At 39.8% G+C, this 19,478-nt stretch overlaps 1 protein-coding gene across 1 annotated transcript in view; it reads left to right on the top strand.

Annotated features, from left to right (window-relative positions):
- Positions 1–19,478, top strand: part of LOC122787370 (3 beta-hydroxysteroid dehydrogenase type 7-like) — a 241,988-nt gene that overhangs the window by 155,870 nt on the left and 66,640 nt on the right. Inside the window, exon 5 of the mRNA XM_044054031.1 lies at positions 1,597–1,759. Coding sequence (XP_043909966.1) covers positions 1,597–1,759 — 163 coding nt within the window. The remainder of the gene's footprint in view (positions 1–1,596; positions 1,760–19,478) is intronic.

Below are 19,478 nucleotides of genomic sequence, written 5' to 3'. Positions count from 1 at the left end.
GCTGAAAATGTCATTCCAAGTTGGACTTTCCCGGTAAGCAAATGATATAGATATATATATATATATATATATATATATATATATATATATATATATATATATACACACACACACACACACTTACTTTGTGAACTTCTAAATATAAAAAAAATAAAATGAAAAAGCGGCTGCAGCAACAGTTTAAACTTTTAAATATTTAAATAAAGAACGAAAGCTTAATTATCTGTTCTTAGTCTGCGTATTTTTATTTATTTAAATATTTAAAAGTTTATCTGTTGTTGCAGCTGCTTTTCATTTTATTTTTTTTTTTTTATATTTAGAAGTTCACAAAGTATAAGTATTATCTCTTCTATTTTTGTGGTTATATCACAATATAAATATATATATATATATATATATATATATATATTTATATATATATAGTGTGTGTGTATGTGTATATATATATATATATATATATATATATATATATATATATATATATATACACACACACACACACACACACACACACACACACACGCACTCAGTTAACCGGCACCCATGGGGATTGGTAGATGATGCATAACTGTAGTTTCTGGTTGCTTGAGAGTTACTGTTAAAAATAGGCCTGACTAATACTGTACCCTATACTATTTTTAGGTTTGACTTGGTCTCAGGTTGGGGAGAGAGGAAGTCTATACTGATCTTCCTTTTTAACTCAAACTCTAAAACAGTAAGATATGTTTCTGTGGGGGGAAAACAGAAAGTCTAACACATGAAAATTGTACTGTATTTCTTCAATATTTTTTTTGCTGGTTGCTGGAGAGTGCTGATTGCTTGAGTTCCGGTTAACTGAGAGTTAACTGTATATATATATAGAGAGAGATATGGTTATAGATATACACATGCACACACACACAGAAAATTAATCTTTAAAAGTTTTATAATTTATCAGCCCTTAATACCAATGCCCTAGTTATAGATATCTGATGATGATCTGTGTTTGGTTACATTGTGGTAGCTGTGTTGTAGAAAAAAGAATATAGAAAACAAAACTGATATAAATTCACTATGTTGAGTCTTCTTTGTGTGATGCACACAATATCTTGTACTGAAGGATTAGGGAATTCTGTTCCTGCCTCTTGGCCATTTCACTCCTCAAGAAACCCATGGCCAAACCTGCAGTACAAGATAATTCATGTATCACGCTGCTGACCTCCATCTATTGCATGGTTCTAAATCCATAACTTTTAAAACACAGCTGTGTGGCAGTAAGAGCATAAAACTGTTTACTTCAGTACAAATTTGATGTAATTATCTTTACTTAGACATAAGTCAGTTCTGTGCAGTTACAACATGAAAAACTCAAAAACTTTTTTGCAGGGAGGTGAGCATTCTTGAAATTCATGTTGGGAGGTTCGCTTTTCACGGCCTGAGGTTACTTCAACTCAAGTGAATCATTATTCAGGCATAAAATGAATGTCTTCCTCTCTCAGAGATGCTGTGGTCTTGGAATCAAGAAATATAGTAAATAAAACTGTGCGTTACAAAATGTAAATTAATTTAGGTTAAAACTTAACGGTGTTGATTTGTTATTTGTGCTTGTTCTTGCAGCTCCCCAGTGGTGAGCATTTCTACAGCTGTGTGATTCGACCTGCTGGCATTTATGGAGAAAAACATAAGGACACCTTGACTGTATACAGAAATGCAAAAGCCAAAAATGGTGTGATGAACTTCATTTGCCCTCTTGACTCGGAAATGGTCTATGCATATGTGGGTAAGAAAACAGCATAATTTTGCCAACTAAAAAGATTTTGTGTGTGTGTGTGTGTGTGTGTGTGTGTGTGTGTGTGTGTGTGTGTGTGTGTGTGTGTGTGTGTGTGTGTGTGCCGGTTAAAAAAAAAGAATAATAAAGAAAAACATGTTCATTGCCTTGATAACTTTATGGCATTTGCTCTTTAATTGGTCATAAGTTCAGAGACTGTTCATTGCTTTGAAGGCAGTTTCATTAAATCCACTGACACTGAATAAATGTTTTCTGGTACTTTCTGTTAATGTAAGAGTCCACTGAGGAGTCTTACCCAGTTTCCCAGTTGCCTCAGAGTACTGCCTATTTATAACCAGCTTTAGGCATAGGCCAGCTAGGCAGCCGCCTAGGGTGCCGCTGTAGCAAGGGCACTTTTCCAGTATTTATTTGGTGTAGGTAGACCAGGATCGGGGCACCTGGGTGGTGGTGGTGCGGGTGCCGGGGAACCCTTTTGCCTAGTGCACCAGCTGACCTAAGGCCGCTGCTGTGCCTTTTTAAATGACGTGTGCAGAGTCACCCAACAGACAAATGGACATTGAGGGAATCAAATCCTGGACAACACAAAGCAACTAGTAAGCAGCTCATGGCTGTAATAGTTTGCACTAACTACCAGACAGTCCTTGACAGTAACTGCCAGAGTGCATTTCACTTCTTTATTAGTGGATCATTAATGCAGCAAATGTAGTACAGAATTTCTTTTTTTAACTTGCCATTTACAATGGTTGACCATGACGCTAACATATTCACCCCATTAAAATCTGGCCATTTTCCAAAGAGCTGGTCCTCTATCACAGAATGATTTTGGCTAGTTTACTGTTTGTATGCCGTGGTGGTGCTGCGGTAGCATTGTCGCCTCAGTAAAACGCTGTCCGGTTCAATTCTCAGCTAGAGCGTCTTCTCCGTAGAGACATGCATGAATGGGTGTACCTTCGTTGAAGGTTGTGCATCAGGCCTGGCAAGCCGGTACGTAAAACTCAACTGCCAGTCATTAGCGGACCGGAGTTCCACTGTGGTGACCCCTAACCGGGAAAAGCTGAGAGACGCAAACAAACTGCTTATATGTAAAACAAATGTCCCTGGGAAGTGGTAAGTCTTTACACATTCATTTTCCCATGCATGGCAAGCCTTTCTGGTTCTCAGGCTACCCTACTGCAGAGGTTTGCTAGTGGGAGCGTCAAAATGGAGGGTGGCCCCACTGGCAGAGATGCATGCTAATGTGGCAAGCCAGGAGAATGGGTAACATTAATTAGCTTTTGCTTTCCTCAAAAAATGCCAGGAGCTCCCATCTTACATTGCTAAGTGATTTAGAGACTTGCTTAGCTGCTTAAATTTCCATTTTTTAAGGAAAAATGAATGCTGTCAAAAGATGGCAGTTACCAATTGACTTCAGTGGAAGCATTTGCAGTGCAGGTTAGGCACAGCGAATACATGGGGAGGGCTGAATAGTAGTGTTTGCATTTATATGTGGATATCTGTATGCATGTCTGTACAGGCATGAATAAAACTGGATGAATGCGTTTGTGTGTGCATGTCAGTGTGTGCCTGCCTGAGTGGTCACATTAGAAGGGTGTTAAGGAATCAAGCGTGTCTGTGTGAAAAAATTAAATCTCCGAGTGTGTGTCAGCTACTTGGGGCAGGGACACGAAACACTGGTTTCACAGAGATGGTGCTGGAGGACTTTGCTTGGACACTCAGCTGAGGACCCTACAGCTGTACCAGTGGAGAGTCTTACTAGGGACCTGGAGGGAGACATACAGAGAAATCCAGACACTGGACTGAGTGTGCTCTTAAGGGAATTTGTGCTTCATGCAGAGGTGTCTACGTCTGGTTATATTGAGTGTATCCACTTGTATTCCAAGTGAATGTCCCTCTCCAGTGTCATTGGTGAGGATTTAGGCTCCTTGATTACTGGCCCAGAGTGAGGATATCACACTGAATATATACAAATAATAAATTAATCTCTTTTGTTTAGTAAAATGTAACAATTTTTACATATATCACACTAGCGTTATATTTTTTGTTTTTTGAAAACTTTTTTTTTTTTAAATTTTCATCTAAAGACAACTGAAACCAATTAATTTTTAGATCATTCTTCTGAACATGTTGCATCCTGTCAATTTCCAGAGCCCATTCTGACCCAGATTATACCCTAAATTTAAATTACGACATCTGTCTAGTACTTCAGGATGTTCTAGTGAAACTTTCCTGACAAAATTCCTTGATAACCCCACTTTAATTTCTTCTGCATAGCCTAATAGCATATTTGGAAACCAGGTATAGAATTTTGAATATGTGCATGCCTGTCAGAGCATGTAAAATATGTGTATTTTACGATAACCTATAAAATGACAGAAAATATTTATTTTCGTAGGAGAGTACTCCACTTGATTCTTGCTTCATAGATGTTATTTGAGGTCCGGGAGTTGTCAACTGTTGCCATCACTCTCTAGTCAATGCCACAGTCCTGCCTTCTTTGACGCTCATGCCTGAGTGTCAAAGGTCTTCTCTCACACCATCCACCTCTTTACTGGATGCCCTTGTTTCCTCTTACCTTCTTCTTGTCTGTCCCAAATCATCTTCTTCAGATTCTCTTCTGTTTTCTGCCCATGTACCCAAGCTACCATATTCTGTTCTCTTTAACCATTTCTGCAATTGGAGCTATTTGGCTTCTGGTCTTCTGTCTTAATTTCTTCGTCTGTCCCACAGTGTGCTCCCTACCACCCATCTCAGGCAGTTCATCTCCATCACCTCTAGCTTCCTCAGCTGATCTGCCTTCACTGCCCAGATGTCTGTACCATATAGTAGTACTGGTCACACCACTGTTTAGTGCACCTTACTTTTCAACTTCTTTTGCCATTCATCTGTCACATGCTACACCTGACACTCTGCATTAGTTGGCTGCATTCTCTGGCATTCATCTGTCACATGCTACACATGACACTCTGCATTAGTTGGCTGCAGTCCCTGGCATTCATCTGTCACATGCTACACCTGACACTCTGCATTAGTTGGCTGCAGTCCCTGGCATTCATCTGTCACATGCTACACCTGACACTGTGCATTAGTTGGCTGCAGTCTCTGGCATTCATCTGTCACATGGTACACCTGACACTCTGCATTAGTTGGCTGCAGTCCCTGGCATTCATCTGTCACATGCTACACCTGACACTCTGCATTAGTTGGCTGCAGTCCCTGGCATTCATCTGTCACATGCTACACCTGACACTCTGCATTAGTTGGCTGCAGTCTCTGGCATTAATCTGTCACATGCTACACCTGACACTCTGCATTAGTTGGCTGCAGTCCCTGGCATTCATCTGTCACATGCTACACCTGACACTCTGCATTAGTTGGCTGCACCCCCTCTGATTCTAGCTTTGATCTCCTCATTTAGACTTCCCTTCTCCTTAACCACCCCTCCCAGACACTTGAAGCTGTTAACTTGTTCCACTGTTTTCCATTCAGCCTCAATTGTCACCTTCTTCTGAAGTCCACCATTTGCTGCCATTACAATGGTCTTATCTGTACTCTGTTTCATTCCATGTTCCTTCAGTTTTGCATTCCATTCCTCTATCCTTTGCTGGAGTTCTTGCTCAGAGTCTGGCTGTAATACTACATTGTCTGCATACAGCAACTTTTCTGATCTCTCCCCTCCGACCTGTTTGCTAATGTAGCCCATCACCAGTATGAACAGCAGTGGGCTCCGATTTGAAACCTGGTGCACTCCCACTCCCAGTGGGAACCCCTCTGTGAGACCAAACACTGTTCACACTTGACTCATTGGGTCCTTGTACATAGCTTGCACTAACTCTACCAATGTTTCTGGGACTTTTTACCAACACAGGACTCCCCAAATCAGCTTTCATGGGACTTTGTCATTTGTTTTCTCCAAGTCTAAGAATGCCTAGGTGGACTCTTTCCTCATCTCTAATTTCTTCTCATCTATCTGTCTGACTGCAAACATCAGGTCAGTAGTGCTGCATCCTGATCTGAATCTGACAGCTCATCACCCATCTTTCTACTGCTCTGAGCATTCGTTTTGTCAGTCACTCTCTCCAGAGCCTTCATGCAATGTGGCAGGAGTTTAATATGGCTGACCTTTCCACAGTTGTGAATGTCCCCTTTATTCTTGAACACTGGCACTAGTATGCTTATTCTCCAGTCACCTGGGATATGCCTTTCTCTCCACACTGCTATGAGTACCCTCAGGAGTCATTTCCCCCTATCTCACCCCACATCTTTATCATAACTGCTGTGACCTCACCTGAGCCTGCTGCTTTCCCTGACTTCATTTTCCGTAGTGCTGTTCTTACTTCTATGCTGGGTTCTTCCTTTTCTCTCATCATAAGCTGTATCTGTGGGGTTTTCTTCATTCAGAAGCTATTGGCCGTGCCCCTTCTGTCTGCCTTTGATGTCCTGTGGACTGGTTAACAGGTTGCTGCTGGCATCTTTTATGAAGGGTGTTGGAGTATCTTCTTTATCTTTCTGTCATTGTCTTGCTACCTGATAGTTTCTTTGTCTCATCTGCTGAGTCACTTTCCAGAAGCTGGTAGAGTACCTCCGATGTCTTTTTCTTTGCTATTGCAGCTGCTCTCTTAACCTCTTTGTTAGCCAGCCAGTATTCCTTCATAGCCTGGTCTGTCTTTTCCATCTCCCACTTTTTCCTGCATGCCTCCTTTCTTTTGATGACTTCCTGGATTACTGCATTCCGCCATCAGCTTTCCTTATCTACCTTATTTCCATACCTGGTTCCACTGCATATCTGTTCTGTAGTCCTCAGACATGCTTTCTTGAGGCCCTGCCATTTTTCTTCAACTCCACCTATTTCCTCTTCTTGAGGTGCTAGAGCGCTGAGTAATTCCTTGAACTTCTGTGTTTTCTCTCCACTCAACTTCCAGGTTTTCAGCCTGGTTTTTCTTGACCTTACAGCCTTCCCTGACCACTGCTTGCAGCTGATTGTGGCAACCAGTGGATTATGCTGTGGGCCAACTGTTTAGTTGGGGATGACTTTGCAATCATTGATTCTACCCCAGTGCCCTTTCCCTACTAGGAGGAAGTCCACCTGAGTTGCATGTTGGCCACTGTTGTATGTGATCTTGTGACTGTCTGTGTTTCTGAACTGTGTGTTGGCTACTGTCAAGCCATTTGCCAGACATAAATCTAGAATCACCTCTCCTTTATTCTTGTTTCTCCACCCATGTGGACCAAGGCAGTCCTCATATCCCATTCTATCTGTTCTGATATGTGCATTCACGTCACCAGTTATTAACACCAAATCCTGTTGTCCTGCTTTATCAAGTAGGACCTGCAACTGCTGTATGAATGCACTCTTTCCCTCACTATCACAACCCTGCTGTGGTGCTTAGGCTGAGATTATGAATACTGACCTATCATTAGGCTGAAGTTTTATTGTCATGAGTCTGTTACTAATTCTGATTGCATCCTTTACTGTCTTATGGAACTTCAACCTTATCACAATTCCCACACCATTACTAACCTGCCCTTCTCCTGAAGAGTAGACTCTGGATCCCAAGCCAAGTGACTTTGCTCCATTGCCTTTGTCTCCTGATTACATAAGATGCCCCATGTCCTTCTTACAATCATGCTGCATCCTGTTAATGAACCAACATTAAGTGTAGCAATTTTTAGTTCATGTTTGGCAAGTTGATTGGTTTTCCCTCAACTGAGTTATCCCAGATAACTCAAGCTGGGCAACTGAACACCACTTGGGCAGTAGCTTATTAACCCAGGGCTTCTGAGCTTTATGACAAGAACACACTGGCCATTAATGGCATATACACCCCTCCCACTGTTCACATTGGTCACTGGCATAGGCCGGGTCCTCAACTCATATCACTGGCAAATACCCATGCCCATTTAGCAACATTAGGTAACTCAACCAAATCACCTAGAGCCGTATTTTACACCAAGTGGCTAGCCTTGACATGGCATGCAGTCTGTCATCTGTATTCTCCTATCATGAGGATACTGTGTAGTACACTAGATGCCCAAAGGGGTTGGTTTATACAACTCTTCCTCCTATAGGGCACCATGTAGAGTATGTGCTGCTGCCCACACCTCCATTCTTTGGTGAGTTTGAGATAGAAACACTCAGCTTGTTTTTTGGAGATGGGAGGAACCTCACAGAGACACATGGAGAACATGTAAACTCTAAACAGGCATTGCTCAGAGGTCAAGATGAACCTTGTACCTTGTGCTTGGGAGGTGAAGACCTTAACCATCATGCCAACTGATCTCCACTACAGGTACTTCCATGATATGATTAAGATAGTTAATGAGGTGGTCAGCCTGAAAAAAATACAAAGTGTATATTTGTTTGTGAACCAAATGACAAAAATGGAGCATCCACATGACTATATAAGACTAATGGTGGTATCTGGCAGTAACGACTATTTTCTGTAACCATATAAAGAGTTGCATCAGATTTCTCAGAATAAAATAAAATGACTCTCAGCTATAGAATGCACCTAAAACAGCATCTTCATGTATTGATTTTATTGCACAAGTCTTAACTGTGAAAGTCATAAATCCATTTCTGACAAAGGGGAAACACTGCCAGCCCAGCTAGCTGGAATTTTGTAAATATATGTCATTTGTGAATACTAATATGATTTATATAGAAATGTAACAGAAGGAGATACTGCCAGCCCAGCTATCTGGAATTTTGTAAATAGTTATATGTCATTTGTGAATATCAGCAGAACGCAACTGCATGTGTTACCACTATATCAGAACTGAATGTCATATTCCATAGACACATGAGCTGAAGAGATATTTTTATGCACTATTGTAACAGTTTAGATATATATTTTAAAAGGAGATTAATTTGCAAAACTTAAGAATAGTTGAGGTTAAGTTACTTTATAGCTGGGCCATAAACAAAAGATGTTATTTCTCAGTTTTGGTGTAGTAGCCGACACAATGTCTAGAGCTCGAAGTTTTTTGAATTGTCTTAAAAGAGAAGTAATCACTAGGTTTGAGATGTAGAAGTGTTTTATTGTTTTATGACTTCCAGGATCTGCAAACATCTGAGAGAGATGTATTTTTCACAGAGAGATGCTAAATTCTGTTAGTTTCTGAAAACAGGAGTTTAGCTTGGGAACTAAAGTCGGGTGACAAAAAGTAATTTCATCCAAGCTAACCCAGCAGTAATATTTGATATTAATTTAAGAACTCTCAGAGAGAGAGAGACTGTGCATTTTGTACCTTGTCTTGGACCTCAAAACATCCACTCATCACCACCTTCTGCACTTGCCTTGCTGTAAGTAAGTTTCTAGGGCATAATACCTCTTTTAGATTCAGATAGAAATATAGTAAAGTAGAGCTTAGATGTTTTCTTTATTTATTTGAGACTGTGCTGCAATGTTGTTTTTAAATATTTCCTGTGATTTTGAACTCTGATATAACTGATGACTTATTGAGTATTGTCTTGTTCTTTTATTATTTATTATTAAATATATTTAAACCTTTTTAATGGTGGCTGGTCTGTTTGAAGATATTTAAGCTCTTAGTGTACTTGCATATTTATTTGGTGACACTGTACAGGCCACTCCTAAATAACCTTGCTCTTGGTCAGACTACAATTTGGATTAATAGTAACGTTACACAGTAGGATTTGGCCACCCTTTATTAAAGGTCTTAAAGTAGCTGATAAAGAGTTGGCTGGTGGCAGTCAGAACTGCCTTAGTAGTTTTTTTTTTTCAAAGTCTATGTGGACTATAGGTTATATAATTGATTACTCTCAAGTGAAAAGATTTATAAACCAAACTTTAAAACTTAAAATCTGACATCTCTGGAATTTGGTCATTTATACCTTATATATTACCCATGCCTATAACTATTTTTGTGACAGAGTGTGGTGTGCCTACAGGTTGGGCTGCCCTCCTGCAAAAAATAGTATTTTTTTTTTTCTTTTTGAGTCATGCTGGGTTAGATAAAAGGTGTTTAAATCAGTTGTGGTTAATAATGTTTTTATTTATTTATGCATCTCAAATGTCCCTGAATGAACTTTGCATACCACTGGGAAGGGACATGCACAAAGGACACAAAGGACATTCCCTCACTTCTGCAAGAGGCAGTCCCATCAAGGAGTCACACCCCTGCCCTAAAGCATAGGAGGTGATTTACCCTGGTCTCCTCTAGGGAAACTGCATCTACATTGTGTGCTCCCAAGTACACACAACCCTCCCTACTTCCCTTTACTCATCCCCCTCTTACTTGGTTTCTTCAGTGTTGTGGCCTCTGATCAAACTCTTGTTGTCTGGTTGCAGTCAGGGCCCTTTTGCTGTACACCATGGAGTCAGATATTTTTATTCAGAATTTAACCTATATAAAAACAAACAATTGTAAAAATAAACAATTCCTTCCAGGCACATCTAAAAACAAAGAACACATTGACATGAAAAATGTATGCAAACTTACAAGTCACATGTAACACGTATCATGCAGCTTTTGGAAATTTAGGCATATTACCATTGTTTCTAATTTTCCAAGCTCAATCTTTTTATTGAAGTAGTCACCAATACATCCTTTGACATTACACATTTAATAAACCTTCGAAGTCTGTCAGTTAAGAGAATGTCCAGGTTCAGGTCAACGTTAATTCCCTTGACTGTCCATGAGAAATGAACTGTTTGCTGCCACTAATTGCATATGCTCAAATAGTACTGCCAGCAATGTGTAATCAAAGTAACTTGAAATCCAGAAAGCCTACACGCAGCAAAACTGCCTAGCAATGCATGACCTTAAGGAAGACAAATAAATCCAACAGGCTATTTTGACTTCTGTAGAGTGATTATGTATTGAGATCTGATTAAACATAAAATGAATACATTTTGCCATTCTTCTGACTCATTTTAGTCAAACTATAATCCAGCCATTTCTGTTTCCAGTTCTGGAGAGAGGCCATTTCCATGAGGAGTCATATGAGGTGCTTGCCCCTGTAACAATATTTTAACAGCGATGTCACTAGCAATTTCAGCAGTTATGTATTTCAGATGATTTGACTTGCTTAGTTTTTTTATCAGGGTCTTATTGTTTAAGGTCTTGTAGTAGATCCAAGAAAGAAAGATATCATAATAAAGTACTTGTTAAGTGTCTGTAATCAAAATCTTTGAAAAGTTTGTTGGGAAAATAACAGCAGAAGATTAAGTGCTAAAACAAAAAAAAAGTATTCTGCAAAGTGAACAGTCCTGTGTGTGATACCTTCAGTGGCATTTGTAAAAGAGGTAAGAGTCTGATTAATACAGACGTGCCACATAAATTCAGGCTGTCCGTGTGTTGAATATATGACTGTGGAATGGCATAGTAATACATAATTGGTAAAATACACTTCATGTTAATTAAATCAGATGACTTCATTCTACAGTAGGAAACAAATTTAAATGTAGTACTTAGAACAAAATGTAAATCAGAACAATAAATTATAATCTTCAAAATTTTAGTAACTAGTCATATTTATGCCTGGATAAAATCCTTAATATATTCAGCGGATCCTCCTACTGAGTGATGGAATTAACCTAGAATTAAATATATTAGCTTTAGTTTATTTAATACAGAAATAGGTTGATGATAGAGAAATACCATCACCAGATTTTCTTGTTTTCAGTAGTAGTATGGTGAGTATTTAATCATGGACTCCAGAATCTTATAACCTGTAACTGAAAAAAAGATTTATCATAAACAGCAAATGTGACGCAAACAAATGGCAGCATTTTGATAAAACCCAGCTGGTAGGCTGTGTAATGCAGTTAATTTAATTTTTAAACGCTGAACTGAATGTAAAAATCCCTTCTTGTCTTTAGTAGTGTACAGATCTTTTAAAATAATCTAAATGGAATATTATACAACCAGAGTTTGATTATTTCTAAATCAACAGTCCATTTTGTGTTATTAGAATCTGAAAATATTTAATTATATGTTGGCTTAGAGAATCACCATATGCAATTCCCCTGTATACGTTTTAAGTAAACAGACACAGTCTTGATTTTCTTTAATTTGTTAGGCAATTGATCTGGCTGCATTAACAGCAAATAAATGTGTTTCTTCTTTTATGTGTATATATTGCTGATTGTAGTATAAGACTATTAAATGGTGTTTCCTTAAGATGCATTTGCCCCATTTATTTATTTTGAATGAATTATTGTCATCAGCTGCTCAAATTAATTTACAGTTTTTTTTCAGGGTAATAAATCTGAACATTCAAGTTTGCTTTTCTGCCACTTAATGGATTATTTACTAAAAATATTAAGACTCTAAATGCATCACTTATCATACCAATTAAGGTTTCAATTTATCATTATCATTTCAAAAGTGGTGTATAGCTAGTTTCATTTTAGAGCCACAATGGGTTGCACAATGCTACAGGACTTAATAGTGCTGGGTGCTTTCTATGTAGTCTGTTCATTCCATTAGGGAAACATGGGTCTGTGATGGGTGCTTCAGTTTCTTCCCACATAAAGATATAAGTAGATAAATTGACATTCACCTAAAGTGTTTGTGTGCGTGTACGTGCGTGCATGTGCGTGTGTGCGTCTGTTTGCGCACACATCCTGCAATTAGTTGGTATTTTGCACTGCAGTGGTTTCTCTGCCTTGTAGTGTTAATAGCCTTGATAAACTCCATTTTCTCTATGGCCACAAATTTGCATAGTGCCAGTCAGAGAATGAGAAAATCAATGAATTTTGATCCTGAAGAAAAAACGGTGAAACCTCTTCTGTTCTACTTTGCATTATCCAGGCCAACAATCTTATATGAAATATGTTTATGTTCTGTATATGGGCAATTGTAAACACTGAAACTTAACCAGAAAGTTATACAATTCATTGGGAAACAAAAAAAGTAATCTTAGGGAAAGCGTGGTATTTAAAACAATAATGAATGAAAATGTGGTGCCGGATTCATTAGCACCTACATGACAGTGAGCTATTTGGTATTCATTAAATGGCTCTACGTGATGTTTATAATTGCCAAAGGGAAACTGCCAAATATGCTAATGAATGCATAAAGAGCTGAAGTACATGCTAATTAACCAAACCAATATGGCAGAGCTACTTAGGATGCTGTAAAGCAATTGTGAAGCACTCGGTTAAGGCTTTTGCCATGCACACCAAAACTCTTTGGAATACAGCACGATTACACTTAGAAAAAAACGTGTTAGGAGTTGCTGCTGCTATTGTTACAAGCTCTAAATCAGGGTGCTGCTGCTGCCAGACCTCGAGCATGAAGAAGGATGTTTAGACCCCATTTGACTTATGGACTGCATGACACAGAAATTTCTGAGAGATACAGGGTACACAGGGAAACATTAGAGGAAATATGCAACCTCTACCTCCCCTACCTCAAGCCCCAGGGAAATCATGGAAAACCCATCCCAGGGGAAATAAAGGTATGTGTGGCATTATGTATATTAGCTACTGGTATTTTCCAAAGACCTACATGAGATATATTAGGGGTGTCACAGGCATCAGCCTCTAGAATATTGCATCAGTTTTTAAATGCAGTGCTACTACGTGCAATAGATCACATCTAATTCTCACACATCCCACAGGAGGCAGCAAGAATCATGAAGGAATTCTACGGAGTAGCACACTTCCCTGAAGTGTTGGGGGCCATACATTGCACACACACATAAATAAAAGTCCCACCTGGTGAACAGAGAAGGAGTTATATCAACAGAAAAGGTTTCTACTCTGTAAACTGTACAGTTATCTGTAATGCCCAGGGGATCATCTAAAATGCTTGTGTAGGTAACTCCTGTGAGCTATACATCAGGTTTGCTAGGGGCGCCATTCCTCAAGGGCATCTAGTGGGAGATGCAGGTTATGCACTGCAGCCCTGGTTCATGATACCCATGAGAAACTCACAACCCCACTAATCAAGGATACAATGAGACCCACGCTCAAGGTAGGAATATCATAGAATGTGTGTTTAGTTTGCTTAACTCATGGTTCTGGTGTCTAGACACATTAGGAGGTACACTACAGTATGACTCTGGCACCTCTGCCAAAATACTTAATCTGTGCCATATTACACAACATATTTCACAGGAATTAGCTTCAAGGACAGCAAGGGAAGGGACCACAGTATCAAGGTCCACAGGCAGGGCCAACAGCAGCAGCAGTAGGTGCAGATGAGGGGTCTGATGGAGAACCAACAGCTGCAGATAGTACTGGCAGATGGAGGTGTGCACGGTATGCCTTGGCTCTGGCTAAAAGGCAAAGGATAGCCTCAGATCCCATGCACAAACTAATAGGAAAGCTGATGCCAGACTCCACAACATTTACTTAACCATGCAATGGCTGTGTTCTGACAGCATCAGACAAGGACAATCCCCAAGGAAACAATTTGTACCTGCAGTAATTACAAGGTCGGTGTGGAACCTGTAAAGAAAAAAGTTTTATAACTAATTACTCTCTTATGAAAGTATGTATATGCCACTAAATGGAGCATTTGTCTGAGATGTACAGTTATATCAGTCATATTTCCTCTGTCAAATTTTTTGCCTTATACAGTTACTTGTTGAAGACAATAGTGTATATCAAGCATTTCAACTGACCACCATCTGTAAAACATAGAACAGGTCAGTTGCACCTTCATTTGCACAACTATACCAAGAAGCAAGACTGAAGTACCTAATACGTCTACTGCTGTAATGAGAATACTAACTGAGATGCAATGTGGTTCAACAGTTATAGAAGCAATCATTCACAAATGAGTAGGACCAAGAAATCAAGATCTTTTTTCTGCAATACATATTAAGTGCAAACATGTAAATAAGCAAGCAATAGCTATCCACTGTGTGCATCAGACATGTATGCAACGCTAAGTCACAAAGATATGTGCCAAGGGCAGGCCACAGTCATCATCATTTGCACAGGGTGGGGGTGGGGTGGTAGGAGGGCAAGACTAACACCAAAGAAGTGAGTGTATCTATCAGAGTATACAGTGTTCAGGGCCAGTAACAACAGATGTATTGCTATCAATAATACTGTTTAGATAGTTTGCATGTGTGTGCAGGCAAGTGAATTTATTTTTTCAATGTGTGTGCATCTGCTTGAACACAGTCAAGCACTCTGCTAGCACTATGTCCTGACATCTTGGACAGGTGGGAGCCATACATGGTAGAGTAGGCAGTTCAGCGAGGTCAACCCCATCTGCGAGAACCACCTCTATCAGGACTTGCACTGCTACTTCCACAGCCCTTATGTCAGGGTGCTGATGAGTGTGAGCAATGTCTGCTGGACAAGCTCTCCTCATGACTATATCCAAGACCATGACCCCCATGGCCTACCACATTTGGGCATGGGCACAAAAATCTGTAAAGGAGCAGTGGATGCAGTGTTACTTCAGGAGCAGGATCTTGCATGGCCACATCTACTAACACCAGAAGATGTAGCGGCTCTCAAGCCATGTGAATGCCTGCTGTCCCCCAATGGACGCTTCTTTACAAACACTACCCAATCCAATGCTTCATTCATCCTGTCCAAGGAGTTGATGGCACAGTTCAGGAAGTCACTCATGTCAGAATACATGATGTCTAGTAGTCACACCATCTCTTCCAAGGCCCTGATGGAATGTACCTGTACCTCTACTAAGGCCCTACACCTACACAACTGGTGGCACCTAATGACACACCAGCATCAGGAGGGTGAACAACAAGCCTCCTCTGAGCACCCCTAACAACGCTCCTGTGTGGCACCATGCCCTCCCGATGGCTATGGAGAGAACCAGACAGCCCTCAACCAGCGTAACCGCACTACCCTGATCAACAGTGTCACCCTCAAGCTATCCTATATCAGAGGTCTCTGTCATGGGTATACATAGACATGCTGACTGTGTCCAAAACATGGGCAGGGGATGTGGGATCAACATCCTCAGTATCATACTGTCACTGTGCATTCCTAGACAGTCTGTCTTCATCACAACCATCATCATCCTCAGAAACTACCAATACTCTGACATCAGATGGTAGGAGTTCCACAGTGCCACTCTCAGGATCACCTATGATAACAAGCAATGAATGCAACAAACAGAAGAATGGAGAATAAAAGTGATCACACATTTTCCTTATTCAAAAAGTATGTTAAACACTAACAGATGCTAAAACAACACACATTTTATTCCCATACAGACCTGAATCTACCCTATATACAGTAATACCAGTAACCAAATATGTGCTTATGTGCAGGTGGGCTGGTAGCCTGAAATCCAGATATGCCTCTATGTGAGGATTGAAAGGAAAGAAGGCCGATAAGTATCACAATGCAAATGAAACAAGAAAAAGACAGCAATCCTCTTCACAAGTGCAAATTAAAAATGTTTTCTTACAAAAATATAGTGAACACTTCAATCCCCCCCACCACCACCACCACCACCACCAAAGCACCCTCTTCTATTTCTTCATGACTGTATCATCTGACTCTCGGTTATAGCTGGCTCTGTATATATCAGACATCTAAGATATACACATATAGAGATATAACACCACCACATGCATTTTGCATACCTGGAATATCTGCATGTGACACTCTTGGTCTGCGTTTACATCTGCACCAATGTCAAGGATGTTGAGGGAACCTTCGGCCAAGCTATCTGGATCTCTGACCGTGGACAGGAGCTCCTCTGTTTCAGTTAGTGGTGGTTTGGTAGCAAACCATGCCCTTGTAGCTACCTGTTCCTGGGCAGTTGTAGCCCGCCTACATTAGCAGAGGTTATCATATCACTTCCCTAGTATTGCATGTGGTAGTACATTATCCCATGCCCCTCTGACAGCATTAATGTCATCGACCACTGATGAAATATCCTGTCTCAGGCAGACTGGTCAGCTCTACCTCTCCCTAACATAAAAGCTCTGTGGTAACATAAGACCTGGATAATAACCTCATTTACTGCATCAGTGTATGATGGCTTGCAGGGTACAGCTTTCTTCTTGGATGCCATATCCCTGTTTGAGACGAAAAAGAAAACAGGCATGTAATTACATATGTAATACTCGGACAGGATGGCAGTGGACTTTCTTATGTATAAATGCATGTGTCCATCATGCTCACAACAATTTTAAAGTTAATGCTCCCTATGGTTAGAAACATGTTAGAACAGCTGTCAAAACAAATTTCTAAATCAAATATCAACAATGATCTATAACAATTCTGTAAAGCAGGTGCTACTGGTTTAACTGTGTAACACATTGCAGCATAAACGAGCAAATCAAAATGTAGCATTAGAAATGTAATACAAAATTATTGTAAGCACCATCTCCACTGTTGTGGATACAGTCAAGTAGAAATCCACAAACGTAACACATTTTTCTTTCTGCTAACAGGTAAAAAATGCCACACCTTCCTACAAAGTTATAATAGACTCATCTGCAATAACTGTGCAAACATCAATAAAATGTAGCCTAAAACTGTGGGTCATATAGCACTCTGTAGCATACTTTTTGTAATGCAAACATGGCTGTGCCAAAAGAAAGGGCTAAAAGAAAAAACATTAAGATAAAAAATGCTTTCCAGCAGTCAGGAAAATTCACTTTTAATGTTAAACAAAAAGCATTATGTAAGAAATGGCAACATACCTTGAAATACAGCAGTGTAGAAATTAGATAATTCTCCAGAGGTTGTGTTTATTTAACAGCATCGAGCTCTCTAGATCCAAACAGTCTCCCCAGTATGATACAAGGGAAACAACTACACAATTACCTGTACGTAGCACAAAATCAACCCCATGACCACTGTGAATATGGAAATAAGGTGTTAAATCATTAGCATTCCTGAATACCACAATCTGCACTAAGAGTAGAGAATCTCAACATGTTGAAAGGACCTCCACAGCTACATGTACATGCAAGGATGCAAGGATTATCATTGAGAAGTGTTACCTACTAATGGCTTGCAGGTGTCTATGATTACTCTTAGATCTATGATTACTCTGACTGCAGGAACAATCTACCCTGTTTGATGTACATCTACCGAGTGTGTCTCCGTGAGAAGAGACTTACCGAAAAGTGTGAAAGTACGGTGACTGATTTAAGAGAGCTACATTCGTAACATTCAGATTCTGGCTTTAATGATCACACTTATTGCCACTTAGTAATAAATGTTACTTGTATTCAAGGGGGTATTTTAATCATTAATACAGATAACATGCAAAAAAGCATAGATAAGGGAATGAGGCACCATAAAGAAGGAGAGGAATATTCCCACAGTATATGCAGTCTTTATTTAATATTATATGAGTAGAGGTCTATATTACATCATCGCACGCTTACAAAAGCGAACGATGATTAATCACCCCCATGTAAGGGAAAACTTACAATGTCAAAACCTCAGAACAGCGATTTTTTTCCCTTTGAAAAAAATCGCCGTTCCAAAAAAAAAACAAAAAAAACTTTAAAATATTATATAAAGTGGGGGCTTTGTCCCCCCACCCCAATGTGTGGGGCTGTGCCCCCCACACCCCCCTACTTAAATATACCAACTCTGAGATCCCACTACAGTGCCAAAAATGGCAAAGTAACGGAAGCGGCCAAACAAATTCTTTCCTAAGGAAAGAATTCGCTTAAAAGCCACTTTGCTATTTTGCCTTTTCGTTATTTTACGTTCGATCAAGAGGCATTTGACAAAATGCATCTGCGATCACATAATAGGAACCCTATGAGTATATGGGTATCCTAACAGTCGGCAATACCACAATCACCCATACATTTACTGTCAAATGAGAAAGGAAAACTTTCCTGTGACTTAATACACTGTCACATTATCAGTACATCTAAATCTTTTTCTCCTTGCTAATGTATATCTTTGTCTGTGACAAATATGGTAAATACTCTTCAATAGTTATTCTTATTAGCCTTGTTTGAGTGTTCAAATCTATACAGGTCCCTTTTGCAAGATAAGAAAGTTGATTAAACATGTGAAATGTACATTTAAAGTATTCTATTACCATTTTTTTCCTTTTATCATTTGCACACCATTTGACATTGCAGTCTGTTCATAGGTAGGTACTAGGCTATCGACCCTAGGGCCTATATAAGCCTAGCCATAAAGATTCCCTGGCTTTTGCCGTCCAAAAAAATTATTTTCCTGAGCCCCTGTCGAGCAGAGTCACAGAAGTGATCCCCAGGGTGAATTTCCTATTTCCCATCCAATCGTCAAGATTTTTCTTAAAGATGGCTAATGAAGTGCTCTGCTTGACATGAATGGGCAGTCTGTTCAGAGTATGGGAAATTTCTGGGACAAGAACCTTTCCCTCCAGCATGTTTTGTTTATTTTTTGTGGTGACGAAGTTAGGTCCCTGGAGAGTGTGGCTCGGAGGGATTGGGATTTTTTTAAGTGTAGCCTGTCCAGCAGCTCTGGGTTTGACATGGCTTTGTATGTTAGGCAGAGATCACCTCTGAGTAGGCGATATGTGACAGAATAGAGCTGGAGTTTTTTTGAGACAGTCTACATAGGGCATCTTTTTGAGGCCAGTGATCCTCTTTGTGAGGTATTTCTTCGGCCTTTCCAGTTGTTGCAAATGTCTTGTGAGGTACATACCGAATGGGGTGTTGTACTCTATAATAGGTCTAATGAGGGATGAGTGGAGCGGAACAATGACCTCCTTTTTTCTGGATGAGAAACCTTTTGTAATGAGGTGTGCCATGTAGAAGGATTTCCTGACTACTGTGGCA

Source organism: Protopterus annectens, chromosome 13.part0 (assembly GCF_019279795.1).
Source record: "Protopterus annectens isolate FY-2018-M chromosome 13.part0, PAN1.0, whole genome shotgun sequence".
Lineage (NCBI taxonomy): Eukaryota > Metazoa > Chordata > Ceratodontiformes > Protopteridae > Protopterus > Protopterus annectens.
The sequence above is the reverse complement of the archived record's forward strand: the minus strand, read 5'-3'. Positions and strand labels throughout refer to the sequence as shown.